This window comes from Oncorhynchus mykiss, chromosome 19, assembly GCF_057628025.1.
Source record: "Oncorhynchus mykiss isolate SJ-2025 chromosome 19, ASM5762802v1, whole genome shotgun sequence".
Classification (NCBI taxonomy): domain Eukaryota; kingdom Metazoa; phylum Chordata; class Actinopteri; order Salmoniformes; family Salmonidae; genus Oncorhynchus; species Oncorhynchus mykiss.
In genome coordinates this window covers 38,990,199-39,005,373 of record NC_143040.1, presented here as the reverse complement: position 1 = coordinate 39,005,373, position 15,175 = coordinate 38,990,199, and the positions used below count along the sequence as shown (strand labels likewise).

At 44.7% G+C, this 15,175-nt stretch overlaps 1 protein-coding gene across 3 annotated transcripts in view; it reads right to left on the bottom strand.

Annotated features, from left to right (window-relative positions):
- Positions 1–15,175, bottom strand: part of clmna (calmin a) — a 40,422-nt gene that overhangs the window by 11,736 nt on the left and 13,511 nt on the right. For all 3 annotated transcript variants that reach the window (XM_036954632.2, XM_021573888.3, XM_090210992.1), the window contains 3 exons: positions 3,307–3,368; positions 452–547; positions 92–175 (listed from right to left, as the gene is read on the bottom strand). In XM_036954632.2, the coding sequence (XP_036810527.2) occupies positions 92–175; positions 452–547; positions 3,307–3,368 (242 nt within the window). The remainder of the gene's footprint in view (positions 1–91; positions 176–451; positions 548–3,306; positions 3,369–15,175) is intronic.

Genomic DNA, 15,175 nt, shown 5'->3' with positions numbered 1-15,175 from the left:
CTGAACCTTCATCTATAATTTCAGGATGTTTATTAGACACTTCCCTAAATAGGTGATTGGTGATTCATTGGTGATTGGTTGTAATACTCACATTTCTTTCCTCTAGGAAGGTGAGGACCTTTGCGATGTTGTTCAGTCTGAAGATACGATGTGAGGACTGTTTCCACCCATGAAGCTGGAGGAGGACACCGACCATACAATAAACAGCTGGGTGAATTGTTAGCCACCAAAATAGAACTCAAACACAATCTTCAACACATAACTTCTCCATATCTAGCATAGCCATGGGCTGCCTCCCAAATGGCACCCTATCCCTTACATTGTGCACTACTTTTGACCAGGGCCTATAGGGAATAGGGTGTCATTTGTGACGCAAGCGAATGAATCAACAAAGCCTCACTAACATCTGAATACTGTGTGGATGGTGTAATATTGTTGGTGGAAATCTCACCAGCTTGCATCCGGACAGTTCCTCCAGCAAGGCCATGAGTATTCTTCCATCCTGGATATCTCTGAACAGGTCGTTTACCTCCATCGGAGGAGTGCACTGAAGACAGGAGGAGAGGAGAGTTAATCTTTCAACAGACCTGATGATGTTAAAAACACATTTCAGTCTTCCTTTGATGATGCTATTGCGCTGCAACCGCTAAAAGTGGGTGTGTCTGATGTCTGACTTAAGTGCACATGTAGCATAAGCAGTGGAGTAAAACGACCATTGACATTTCTCTGGTGTTGGTTTTATGCTGGCTGGTAGGACTGCCAATAACTGTCAAAGATGGATCTTATCAGTATAATGAGCAGTCCGTCAAAACAGCTATTAAGTAATAGCTATCGAACCGAACCATGCATGAACCAATCTCTCTACGTCTGAACGCTTACTTGAGAGAGGGAGTGAGCAAAACTTTCCATCGAAACCCAGCGGACAAATGTATGATTGTCGATTAGTGGGTCAGAGATTTGATGTAACGCCAGACAGTGTGTCAGAGAAGAGAGGTTCATTGTGTGAGAGAAACAAAGACTTAATCACTATTTGGACCTTCTCTCTCTCAGTCAGCCTCATGGCTCTGCTCTGTTATCATCTCATCTCTCTGTCGCCTGAAACCTTAGAAGCACAAAACAGCCTTGCCAATGCAAACAATGGTGTAAGGCTAGAGTAGTGAAACTCACTGAATGACTAATGGCAGAGGTGTGTGTGTGTGTGTGTGTGTGTGTGTGTGTGTGTGTGTGTGTGTGTGTGTGTGTGTGTGTGTGTGTGTGTGACTTTGTGAGCAAGAGAGAGCAGAGGAGGTGGGGGTGAAGGGAGGGAAAGATAAAAAAAATATGTAAACAATTTGTAAGCACAAGTGTATGTGTGCTTGAGAGTGGAGGGAACACAGAACGGCTGAGGGTAAGTGTGGGTTAGCAGACAAAGAGAACGTATGTGGGGGCCTTTTCACCATAGCTCCTTGGTAATTTGTTCAGGAATGCTATTCAAGTAAATAAAGCAGTTCTTCAAATTACACAATGCAATCTGAGAAGAAAGGAGGGGGAAAAAAGTACAAAAAAGGCCTATGGCGATTATTCCATGCCAGCATGTCCCAAAAATATTTTTGCATCTCAGATTGTTCTGGCAATTCTCACATAAAAACTTAATTGGGAGAAAGGATGTTTGATATGCTAATTACTTTTGTAACAAACCATTTTTTATCCCGATAAAAGGAGCCATGTTTGGCACTCTTCAGACCTATACATGCCCCCTATAAGACCCAATAATCAGGGAACCGTACATGATACAGACAACACCTTAGGGTCATTATACTCCTAATACTGTGCTATAAAATATGGAGTATCGCTACATTCTGAAATACAATTTAACACGTTAATTTATTCAACATTAAAACTATTAATATTATTATCTCAAAAGTACCCTTTTTGATTTTGTTCATTTTTAAACATATTATTTTAAACAATATACTCTACACGTACGTCAAATTTACAGAGTGGGCTCTCTCCTACTTTTAAAGTCATGAGCAATTTTATGAGCGCCACCAAAACAGTGAATGGGAAAATGGATTTAAAGGGAACTCCCTCTGCTGGTGATTTGCTGAATGTGCAATCCTACAGGAGGGTTGTGATTGGTTAATGATCTATAATGTCAATTTGTATGTATAAAATGTATCATTTCTTCACAGTACCAGAGAACCCACTCTGGAAATCTGATGTCTTTAAAGAGTATATTGTTCCAAATAATATGTCTAAAAATAAATAAGAATTTGTTCTTAACTGACTTGCGTAGATAAAAAAATATATATAGTATATGGTTCAATCAAGCCAAATGTCAACAAACCTTTTCCGTCGTCAGTGCAGTTTCACGACAAATTGGACAAAATCATAGCATGTTGCCATGCAAAATGTCAGAATTGCCTCCGCAAAATCCTGGAGGGACTGATAATGACACCAAGTTGTTGTCTGTGCCATGTACGGTTCACGGATCATAGGGTCTTACAGGAGGCATGTATAGGTCTAAAAAGGGCCTATAGAAATTGCCACTTTCATCACAATTTTCCCAAAAATACAAAATGTAATAAAAATGTTCAACGTCCTTCCTCCCAATGAAGATTTTAATGTGAATTGCCAGAAAAATCTGTGATACCAGAACTATTTTTGGGCCATGCTGGCATGGAATCGCCCTATTACATCTAATCTAGCACTATTTGCATATACAGTCTGCTCCACTATTCCCTATATAGTGCACTACTTTTGACCAAAGCCCTATGGGCACTATATAAGAAAAAGGGTGCAATTTGAGATGCAGTCCCACAGTACCACCTGTACATCATTAAGTAGAAGTAAATCTACTCTAGGGCAGACTACTACAGCATCTACACATTCTATCAGATTAGCATTTACCGACAAATTCATTTTTTACACGGTCTCTCTCTGCATTAGCAGTCTCCATTTATCATTTATAGGGTAGAGGGAGAGGCTACAACTCAGTTTGTGTGAGGGACAGACTCAAAGTGTTGTCAGAAAAAGGGCAATAAAATTGAAATGAGATGCTTCGGAAACGTAAAATAACCCAGGTTTAGGAATAAGTCTATACATACTCTAGTTGGTGGTGTTGGGTAAGATACGCTTATTTTGAGGGATGGATTTTTGGGGGGGGAACTGTAGCAGGGTTTGGGTTAATTCCATTTCAATTCAGTCAATTCAGGAAGTAAAAAAAAAAATAATAATAATAATTCTCATAGAGCTCTGAGGAAAATAGGATTTTCATTTTCAATTAAAATGGAATTGACACAAACCCTGATCTGTAGACTGACTTACCTTCTCTAAATGCAGATTCATCCATCGTGTGAACGTTCTCTTCTGAACGACCTCTCTTTCAACTGCAAGAGAAAAGCAACAGAAACACAGAGGAGGATGTGAATATGGTGGCTGTGAATATAAGATGGGAATACAGAGAAGAGACCAGCAGCATCAATACTGACTCATGTAAGACAACAGCCTCATCTACTACCAGGTAGCATCCCAAATAGCCCCGTTCCCTATATAGTGCGCTACTTTTGACCAGGGTCCATAGGGCTTTGGTCAAAAGTAGTGTACTACATAGGGAATAGGTTGCCATTTGTGACACACTCCAGTCGTTAATCAGCAAGACCTCTACCCTGCAGTCATGACCTGTCAACACACCATAGCAACAAGGTGGTGCACTTAGCGTGCAAACACACACATGCAACCCTCGCATGTGAACCTTTGCATGAACATACAACATCACACATGCTCACACACACACACCAATTTATAGCCAATCATATTATATTTCACCTTTATTTAACCAGGTAGGTAAGTTGAGAACAAGTTCTCATTTACAATTGCGACCTGGCCAAGATAAAGCAAAGCAGTTTGACACATACAACGACACAGAGTTACACATGGAGTAAAACAAACATACAGTCCATAACACAGTATAAACAAGTCTATATACGATGTGATATATTGTATTGATTTCCATACACAATACGGTGAAGCTAGTTGGTGAATCATGGTCATATCTTGCATGCTCACTCCTTGGCTATTTTTAAAAACCTCAACCTGTGTGTCGTTGTGCATTAAATGTCTCACTGGAGTACCATCCAACAACCTCATGAATATCTTTCCTCATTTCCTAGCCAGAGGAGTGTGATTCTATGGCTATTTCTCTTAGTGGATTGAAACTTTGGTACTAGGATGTAAATACGCAGACTTAACACCCAGAGTTGTCTGTATTGCGAAACTGCCGATCATTATGTGTCTACCTGTCCATTAAAAGGACTAGGCTCATCAGTAGGTACGAGTACTCTGGTGTAACATACAGATAATTTTTCTTACTCGCACCCCTCTCGCACCCCTCTCCATGCCATCCTGCTGTGGGGCGACCAATCAAAATCTCTCTGGGTTTTTGCCTCTGGGGCCGACGAGAGTTTCATGGATGCCACCCTGGTGTCTGAGCTGGGCATCCCCACTCAGCCCCTCTCCATTCCCATGGACGTTAGAGCACCGAATGTGCGCTCTATAGGCAGGGTCACCCACAATACCACTCCTATCCACCCGTGTGTGTCTGGGAACCACAGTGAGTCTATACAGTTTATGCTCATCAAGTCTCTTCAGGTTTCCATGGTATTGGGGTTTTCTTGGCTCCAGTGCCACAACTCCTTATCAACTGGACTGCTGGTACTATCATGGGCTGGAGCCCGTTCTGCTATGCCCATTGCCTGAAGTCTGCGGAGTACCAGGACCTCCGGGAGGTTTTCAGCAAGGCCCGGGCCACTTCGCTTCCTCTGCATCGACCCTATGACTGCGGGATCGACCTTCTCCTGGACACTACACCACCCTGGGGACGCCTGTATTCACTGTCAGGTCTGGAGACCAAGGTTATGGAGACGTACATCGAGGACTCCCTGGCTGCAGGGGTTATCCGTCCTTCTGCCTCCCCGCCGACGAAGGGTTCTTCTTTGTGGAGAAGAAGGACAAAACCATGCGCCCGTGCATCGACTACAGGGGCCTCAATGACATCAAGGTTAAGAACCGCTACCCGCTACCACTCATCGCCTCGGCTTTCGAGCCGCTCCAGGGGGCCACTACCTCTCTAAGTTGGACCTCTGGAACGTCCACCACCTGGTACGGATACGGGAAGGTGACAAGAGGAAGACAGCCTCCAACACTGCTAGAGGACACTATGAATACCTGGTGACGCCATTCGGTCTGATCAATGCTCCACAATCTCCTTCATTGGTTACATCATAGCTGCTGGGAATGTGAAGATGGATCCCGGAAAGGTAAGAGCGGTCGGTGGTGGATTGGCCTCAACCCACATCCAGAGTGCAGCTGCAACGCTTCTTAGGGTTTGCCCATTTCTATCGACGTTTTATCCGGGGTTATAGCACCCTGGCTTTCCCCCTGTCAGTACTCACCTCACCAGCTGCTGACCGGGTGTTCCTGGACCTTAAGCACCGCTTCACCATGGCTCCTATATTGATCCACCCGGACCCATCCAGTCAGTTTGTGGGGGAGGTAGACGCGTCGGATGTCGGAATGGGAGCCATCCTGTCCCAGGGCTCTGCCCTGGACCTTAAGCTGCATCCCTGCACCTTCTCTTCCCATCGTCTTAACGGAGAGGAATCATGATGTGGGGAATCGAGAACTACTTGCAGTGAAGATGGCATTGGAGGAGTGGAGACACTGGTTAGAGGGGGCGGAACTTCCATATATAATGTGGACGGATCACAGGAACCTGTAATATCTCCGCACCGCCAAGCGGCTCAACTCCAGGCAAGCTCAATGGGCCCTGTTGTTCACCTGGTTCAACTTCACCATCTCCTACCGCCCAGGGTCTAAGAATGTTAAGCCAGACACGCTTTCACGCTGCTATAGCCCTACATCTACACCCTCGGACCCCGAAACCATCCTTCCGACGTCGTGCCTGGTGGCTACACTCGTCTGGGGTATAGAACCAGATGTTTGTCCCAGACACTGCTTGTACTGTCTGCAGTCAGAACAAGACTCCTCGGCAAGCTCCGGCTTTCCTCCTTCAACCTCTTCCTGTCCCTCACCTGCCCTGAACACATATATCCCTGGATTTCATCACTGGTGTCCCTTCAACTGATGGCAACATCACTATCCTCACAGTGGTGGACAGGTTTCATTCCCCTCCCCAAGCTACCTTCTGCCAAGGAGCTCTTAGTGCAGCACGTCTTCCGGATCCATGGACTTCCGGTGGAAATGGTCTTTGACCAGGGTCCTCAGTTTTCGTCCCGGTTCTGGAAGGCATTCTGCACACTCATTGGGTCGTTGGCCAGTCTGTCCTCCAGGTTTCATCACCCACACAGCAATTTGTGTGGGTGGAGTATGCCCGGAACACCCTTCCCTGCTCGACCACTGGGCTCTCAACCCACGGAGCACTCGAAGGGCATCAGCCCCCACTCTACCCAGAGATAAAGGAAAAGGTCAACATACCCTAGACCCAGATGTTTGTCTGCCGCTGTCGGCGTACCTGGAAGAGAGCTTGGTCCGCTCTTCTCAAGACCACCTCCAGGTATCTTTGACAGGCGGACTGCCATCGGACGCCGGCTCCCTGCTATTGTCTTGGGCAGAGGGTATGGCTGTCCACTCAGGATCTGCCCCTCGGGGTACAGTCCCACAAACTTTCCCCTCATTTTATCGGACCTTTCCCCATCGCCAAGATCCTTAGCCCCTCTGCTGTTTGCCCCGCACCCTCTGTATACATCCCACGTTTTATGTATCAAGGATTAAACCTCTGTCTCACAGTCTTCTGTCTCCACTTTCCAGGCCCACCCCTTCCCCCCGTCTCATCGATGGCCATCCGGCATACACGGTGAGGTGTCTCCTGAGTGTTCGACCTCGGGGCAGGGGATCCCATGTTTGATTGGGAGGGTTATGGTCCAGAGGAGAGGTGCTCGATCCCCGCTAGGAACATCCTGGACCCAGCCCTCATCGCTGAATTCCACCGCCGGCACCCTGGTCAACCAGGTACGTGCCCTGGTAGGACGCCAGGTAGCATCCCCAGAGGGGGGGTAATGTCACACCCTGATCTGTTTCACCTGTCTTGTGCTTGTCTCCACCCCTCTCCATTTCCCAATTATCCCCTGTGCACTTATACCTGTGTTTTCTGTTTGTCTGTTGCCAGTTTGTCTTTTTTTTCCCATACTCATGTTTCTCGTTAGTTCCTGTTTAACTAGTTCCCGCATTTGTTGACCATTCTGCCTTCCCTGACCCAGAGCCTGCCTGCCGTTCTGTACCTCTTGACACTGCCCTGGATTACTGACCCCTGCCTGCCCTGACCCTGAGCCTGCCCGCCATTCTGTACTTTACGGACTCTGCCCTGGATTACTGACTATTGCCCGCCCTTGACCTGTCTTTTGCCTGCCCCCTGTTTGTAAATAAACATTTGTTATTTCGAACTGTCTGCATCTGGGTCTTATCCTGAGGTCTGATAGACATAGGGAAAAGACAGACAGTCATACTGTGAGTAGTAATTAGACAAAAGGAGAGACAATCAATAATGTCCCAACCTGGTCCCAGATCTGTTTGTGCTCTTGCCTACTCCATTTTCATACCAAACATGATAATTACATAAGGAGTTGACAAGAGAGCAGAAACAGACTGGCAACCAGGCTAATAACGTGCCATATTAAGAAAAAAATTGCCAGCAGCAATGAAATCGTCATCCTTATTCATTCTCGAAATACCATTCGTTTTCATGACAACCTCATTTGCCATGACCAGCCACCAGGAAATTCTCAGTATGGGGTCATCTGCTCGTTCCTCTGGTGTGTGTTTGTTCTAAAATGAGGCATTTACTCACAGATGTAGGAGTTCCTTCACCCCATTCAGCAAAACACAAACAGCTGACTCCAGCTGAGACACAGAAGTACTGCTAGTCCTCATATACAAAGTTTCATCTGGAGTTTGGACACTGTTCTTTGCTGCTATCACTGGGCCCTGAATAGGCCTCACTCTCAGCCTTGGCAATGTGCGCTCTCTCTCTCTCTTTCTCTCTTGCTCGCTCCCTCTCTTTCTCTCTCTCCCTCTTTTTCACAGCTGAGTGCTCAAAGCTGTCACCCAGCCCCAGCCCCAGCCCCTGGCCCAGACCAGAGCAGCTAGGCTCTTTGTGTCTTTATGGTTGCTGGCTGGTTGCTGGCGCTGGAGCGCTGGGAAATGGCCCCCTTATTATAGCGACATGCCCTATACACACACAGACGGACACAATAACAGACACACAGACACACCTACACGTAAACTTAGACACACATAGATACACTCCACACACAATATCAGGCAGAGACATGCAGACACAGAAAAAAAGTGACACACACACAGAAGTAAAAGCAGGCTCCTGCTCTTGCTCTGAGAAAGAGCTTCAGTCAGGAGAAACCCAAGAGATGAACAATGTACTCTCCATGTGTTTCTGTTTGTAGTATCACACTATGCTTATAAGACTATTAGTCATCATAAACTAATGTTTACATTCTATGAGACTGTTCTATTCTATTGTATCCTCTTTGTTCATAGTTTATGAAAATGTTGAGATGCCTCATAAGTCCTCAACTGGCAGCTTCATTAAGTAGTACTCGCAAAACACCAGTCTCAACGTCAACAGCGAAGAGGTGACTCTGGGATGCTGGCCTTCTAGGCAGAGTTGCAAAGAAAAAAAACATATCTCAGACTGGCCAATATAAAGAAAAGATTAAAAGGGGCAAAAGAACACAAATACTGGACAGAGGAACTCTGCCTAGAAGGCCAGCATCCCGGAGTCACCTCTTCACTGTTGACATTGAGACTGGTGTTTTGCGGGTACTATTTAATGAAGCTGCCAGTTGAGGACTTGTGAGGCATCTGTTTCTCAAACTAGACACTCTAGTGTACTTGTCCCCTTGCTCAGTTGTGCACCGGGGCCTCCCCACTCCTATTTCTATTCTGGTTAGAGCCCGTTTGCGCTGTTCTGTGAAGGGAGTAGTACACAGATCTTCAGTTCCTTGGCAATTTCTCGCATGGAATAGCCTTCTTTTCTCAGAACAAGAATAGACTGATGAGTTTCTGAAGAAAGTTATTTGTTTCTGGCCATTTTGAGCCTGTAATCGAACCCACAAATGCTGATGCTCCAGATACTCAACTAGTCTAAAGAAGGCCTGTTTTATTGCTTCTTTAATTAGAACAACAGTTTCCAGCTGTGCTAACATACTTGCAAAAGGGTTTTCTAATGATCAATTTGCCTTTTAAAACGATAAACTTGGATTAGCTAACACAATGTTCTATTGAAACTCAGGAGTGATGGTTGCTGATAATAGGCCTCTGTACGCCTATGTAGAAATTCCATTTAAAAAATCAGCTGTTTCCAGCAACAATTGTCATTTACAACATTAACAATGTCTACACTGTATTTCAGATCAATTTGATGTTATTTTAAATGGTCAAAAAAATGTGCTTTTCTTTCAAAAACAAGGACATCTCTAAGTGACCCCAAACTTTTGAACGGTAGTGTATATGACATGTACACCTCCCCTGTGATGAGAAGAGTAATTTCTGTAGTCAATTAGCCAACGTGAGAAAATGCCCACGTCATGAAAGGCTAGTTAAATAAAACACACCAAAAACGTCTGAAAACCCAACTGCCCACTGGAAATATTAATAACCGTGGCCATCCATAACTGTTGATCTAATTTTCCAGGTACATTATCCAAAACGCTGCACTGGTTTCTCTTAGGAATAACAGAGCCTGGGCCAAATAGAAAGGTGCACGTATCGTCAGATCTGAGGGCTCTACAGAGAGACTTACTATGGCACGCTGCATCCGGACCCACTCGGATACCTCAGTCTGTTGGAGTGTGTGTGCTGCTGTGAATGTCTACCATTGTGCGCTGGTGGTGATTTATAGCATGTGTGTGGCTGTGCGCCTAGAATTCCTAACCAGACCGTTCGTTTATTTTTCCGTCCCCACAAATGTGTGGACAGCACAGTGCTGAATGACGGGAATGACACCTAACGTCTAGGCAATGAGAGACAGGCCTACATGGAAAAGAATGATCCCTACTTTCTCTCTCTCGCTCTCTGTCACAGCGCTGTGTCTGATTCAGATTCCTACGACACAAAAGGTGACACTTCTTGAATACTAACAAGTGCCGCGCCAGAGAGGAGTCCGGGGGAGTGTGGACTCGGCTGGTTGAAACATTGCCTGTTAGGGACAGTCTGGGACAATCTGTCAAAAGGCTTGTATAATCAGGCCCTATTCTCCAGGGAATCTGTCTGCTAGCCCACCAACACGTGTCAACTCCAGATGTCTTCCATTCAATGAAAGCCTCCACCAGTCCACAGGCAAATATGGACACGGCCTTCCAAGAGCCATGTGTTCAGGAGCCCCTGACATTTGAACTCAGGGGTGGAAATAGAGGAATTTACGATTATGTTGTTTCTTCTCCCACGACACCGTACTGTGAAATAACGCTGTAAAGCCAGAGCATGGGTTTAGTAAGTCAGTCAAGTGTTGAGGTCAGGTTCTGTATTGGGTAAAATGCAGGAAGATGAGCCAAAGCTTTTTTTTCCCCCTGAAAGAGCAGCGTTAAGAGTCAGCTCTGGTGAGGTGTTTTCTATTATAGACACAATACAACACAGAGGTTTACATTTCTTGGAAGGCCTTGATGGGGTCTGTCCTTAGAACAGCAGTCACCTGGAAGGTCCCCATTCTAGTATGGTAAGGGGTGGGGGGAGTGTTATTAAAATATTACCTTTATTTGACTGAGAACACATTATTTTCTACAGCAGCAACCTGGGGAATAGTTACAGGGGAGAAGAGAGGGGATGAATGAGCCAATTTGAAGCTGGGGATGATTAGGTGGCCATGATGGTATGGGCCAGATTGGGAATGTATCCGGGACATCGGGGTTAACACCCACAGAGAGTCCAACTCTAACCTTAATCCATAGACTAGCACTAGTTTAGGTGAACACAATGTTCTCAGTGGTTTTGTTTTGGTTTTCCCTCTCTGTCTCAGAAGGTAAGAGCACAATGAATAGGATACATACTGTATGCATGGATGATGTCACATCCTGAGTAACACAGGTGAATGCAGAGCTGTGTCATTATTTCAGCTCTCTGGCTGCACTGCCATTAAAGATGAGGTCATTCTATGTGTGGAAATAAGGCCAGACTGACTGACATGAGGGATACATCCAAAATGGCACCCTATTCCCTATATAGTGCACTATTTTTCCTCTGTAGAAAGTAGTGCACTATGTAGGGAATAATGTGTCATTTGGGACACTGCCAAGGACCGGTACCTCTTGTCTGACTGGCATGTTGAACACAAGCTTACTGTGAATGTTGACGTGTCAATGTGTACAGTGTGACAAGCAATTCTCTATGCACTCTATCTTCCCTAATCTTATCTAGGCTACTGTTAGTTTCGAAGGCGGACCAAACATTACTACATATTGCTGCTGTTGCCGTTGATACTCATTTCTATTGTTAGGATTGATCGGATTTAACTGAAGCAACACTGTCTGGAGAAGCAGAGAAAATCATATGATTGCAATCTAATAATCCTAAATTATCATATAACGAAATGGGATATAGTAAGTTGTCAACCAGACGTACATATTCTATTCTATAACCCCTTTCCCTCTCTTTTGTCTCAGTGTGGTGGGACTGGTTCTAGACACGATCCCAGACTCGGTGGGAGCAATGGGGCCGCTCTCCTTTACTTGCCATGCAAAGAGTGGGGGAAGCAAGTCTGAGACTCCTCAATCACGTGGTAGAGAAAGCCTTTAACTGGGATGTGAATGATCTGATTAACATTGCAACAGCGTCCCAAACGGCACACTCTTCCATACATAACGCACTACTTTTCACCGGGGCCCGTAGGTCTCTAGTCAAAAGTAGTGCACTATGCAGGAAATAGGGTGCCATTTGGTACGCGGACATAATGTTACTCTTTCATGCTATCGCAGAGAGTTGAACAGAGAAGGGACAACCCTGTAGGACTGAACAAATATCATTAGGAGGCAATTAACTCCGTGCTTTTGTTGAACACAGATCTGTACATGCTAGATGTGTATAATGACACTGACTCAGATCTGTATATACAAGCTGTGTGCTGATAAAGGCACTTCTTCTAGGCCTTTTAGTTAGTGTCTCTTTGGGGTGTAAAATTCACCTACTGTTCATGTGATTATCCACTCATTTAAAGGAACAAACAGTAGATGTGAGAGCTGAGAGTCGACCAAACTCTGCATCGGCATTCTGGATGTAAACATATCAAAATAATCTGCAGATATTCCGTAGGGAAGGGTGCAAAAACAAGTGTAAGAGACGAAGGCTGGGACTCAATCCGATCGCGCTTTGTCGGCGATGCAGCTTTGTTCCCTCATTCATGGGAAATGCTGCATATGATTGCTAAACTGGGAATGAACTCTAAATGGTGAATTGTCGACAAAATTGCGACCGGATTGAATCCCGGCCTAAGAGAAAAGTATCTGATCCAATACTGACATCCTTTTTCAGCAACATAACTCCCTTCACTGACCATTGGAGTGTGTACAATAGATACACCAACAACAACACCACCACCAACAAAGTACACCACATGACAAACAGTCCCATTCCTCCATCTGAGAGTAATTACCACTAATAAACAAAACAAAGTCTGATTGGGGGCAATTCTGTGGGCAGCTAGCGCCTCTCCAGAGTTCTGCATCACTGCCAGCCAATTAGAGGCTGTGAAGACAAGGAGGGAAAACACGGGGAGGAGGGGGTACAGGAATCTTCCTCCCTGGGTAAACAGAATGTCTCCAGATGTCCTGGGGCGCGTCTCAAACCAAATGGCACCCTATTCCCTATATAGTGCACTGCATATGGACAGAGCCCTATGGGGGGCATAGGGTGAATAGGGTGCCATGTCGGAAGAAGCCATGGTTGACTGCCTGCCTGGCCCCACCTCCTACGCACCTCAGAACACTCGGAAGGAACAGAAAGTGCAGAATCCTTTTGAAAGTAGGCGAGAAAGATGAAATAAATGTGCTGGATAAATCTACAGAAAGAAGGATGAAATTAAATACGCTGGACGGAAGGGTGCTGGGTTCACCCTCCCTCAATTATATCGCTGCTGTTGATTCATGTTGCTTTGCATTAAGATGAGGTCCCCTCTGGGCAAAAACGGCTTGAATCAACCTTGTTTCCACATCATTTCAACAACAAAAATTCAATGTGAAGACGTTGAAACAACATGGAAAACTGATTGGATTTGCAAAAAGTCATCAACATAAAGGGGATTTCGTATTTGCTTTTCACCCAACTTTCACCCTAAATCCAGTGGGACTGTGAAATATTTTGCCGGTTTCAAATGTAAAACCAAAACGATGAAAACGTCTGTGCCCAGTGGGTTGGCTTGGATTCATCACATTACTGCCGTTGCGTTCTGCACTGTGTAGAGTAACAATACAACTGTGCTACACAAAGTGGAGCTCATCTTATGTTAAAACATTAAAACAAGAACTGCCATGATAGGGGATTCCCTAAAGACACTGCTGCTGGTGTCTTACTCTTCACCAAAGGGGTTGTATAACTAGAAGAGTTGCTGGGGTGTATAATATCAATTCTCTTTAGTTCACATTTTAGAGCGCCTTTCCTGATTCTATATAGGCCTCACCATCCACGTGGAATTTATTCTACATGTTTGGGATTAGCCAATATAAATGCAGCGTATGTATTTTTCTGTGAGAAGATAATGGGATACAAATAACTATTCCCAACAGCGTATGATTACAATAGAAACAGTCCAGTGTCATAATAATTACCTCAGCTCACGCCTTAAAAGGGGGGGATCTCAGATTCGAAAAGCAACAAAGCGGTCACTCGAGTCAATGGCTATACAGCATTCATTTAAAAGTCCAAAAATGGATGTACTGTACCAATCCCGGATGGCCCCTTTAGAAGAAAATTAGCGAACAGAAAAAAAATAATAACATTTCGATTCTTTCCAAGCATGACTCAACATGATTTGACAGGTAACCAATAGTTTAGACAGAGGTTTGTGAAATACATTTCCTTATCTCTCCTTCGAAAAGTGTTGTCACTGTACACATGCATAGGCTACACACAAATAAAATCCAGGGATGTGATTTGGCAGGCCAGTTTCTGCATATACTGTGAATTAATGCTGCCTTTGCTTGCATAACTGACTGCCAGGAAATCAACATTTAGCCTACTTCATCTGAAGAATAACTACATCTTCTCAATTACAATCACTAATACAGCAAACTAATGAGCAGTAAGTGTGGGATACATTCATTGTGATTCTTGGTGCAGATTCATTGTCACAGAGCCAAGATCAATCAGGTTCTTTTTTGGCCCTATAAACTCAGCCATTCACACCATTATAAAAGGAGAGAGGGGTGTAGTGATTCGATCACCAATTATTAGCTGGGTGAGACAGAGACCTGTGAACCTGAACTATACCTGAACTAAAAAAGTGTGTTCACTCCTTCCTTCACCTTATTTAGTATTTGCTTATGTTTCACAATCACTCTTCATACCAGAAAGGCATGCGTTCTTCCTTGAGGTAGCTGGTCCAACATGGTTGAATAGCTGAAAGCATGGGTCCCACTACTTTTGAAGTACAGACCTGTAGCTTCTTAAACTCCATAGCCCAATAATTAATTCTAAGACCCCCCACCCCCCCCTCCCATCCAACAGAACTACAGGTTTGCATGGCATTGTAAGGGAATTGCATTTACATGACTAAACATATTCTGTAGTTGAAGGTCATTCCTGACAGGAAAGGAAGGGCCATTTATAATGTGGGTTAAGTGAGTTTGTCGGTGTCTCAAAAGGCACCGTATTCCCCTATGTAGTACACATCTACTAGGGTGCCATTTGGGACACGGCCTCTGTTCAAACCTTACCTAAATGCGAGTGCCGGGGAATCCAACATGGACAATACCGGGAAACCAAAACACTCTCACGGAAGCATTTCCATATGCAAACAATTCCAGAATTTTGTATTCAATCTAAATGTGACTCCCATTTGGGTCTCAGCCAGTGTGTTTGTGAGTTAAAAGCTACACTCCCCCCAAAAAATGGTTCTAAATATTGTAGTACCAGGAAAGGGTTCTTTGGCTTGTTGTTACCATAGCGAAACCTTTTT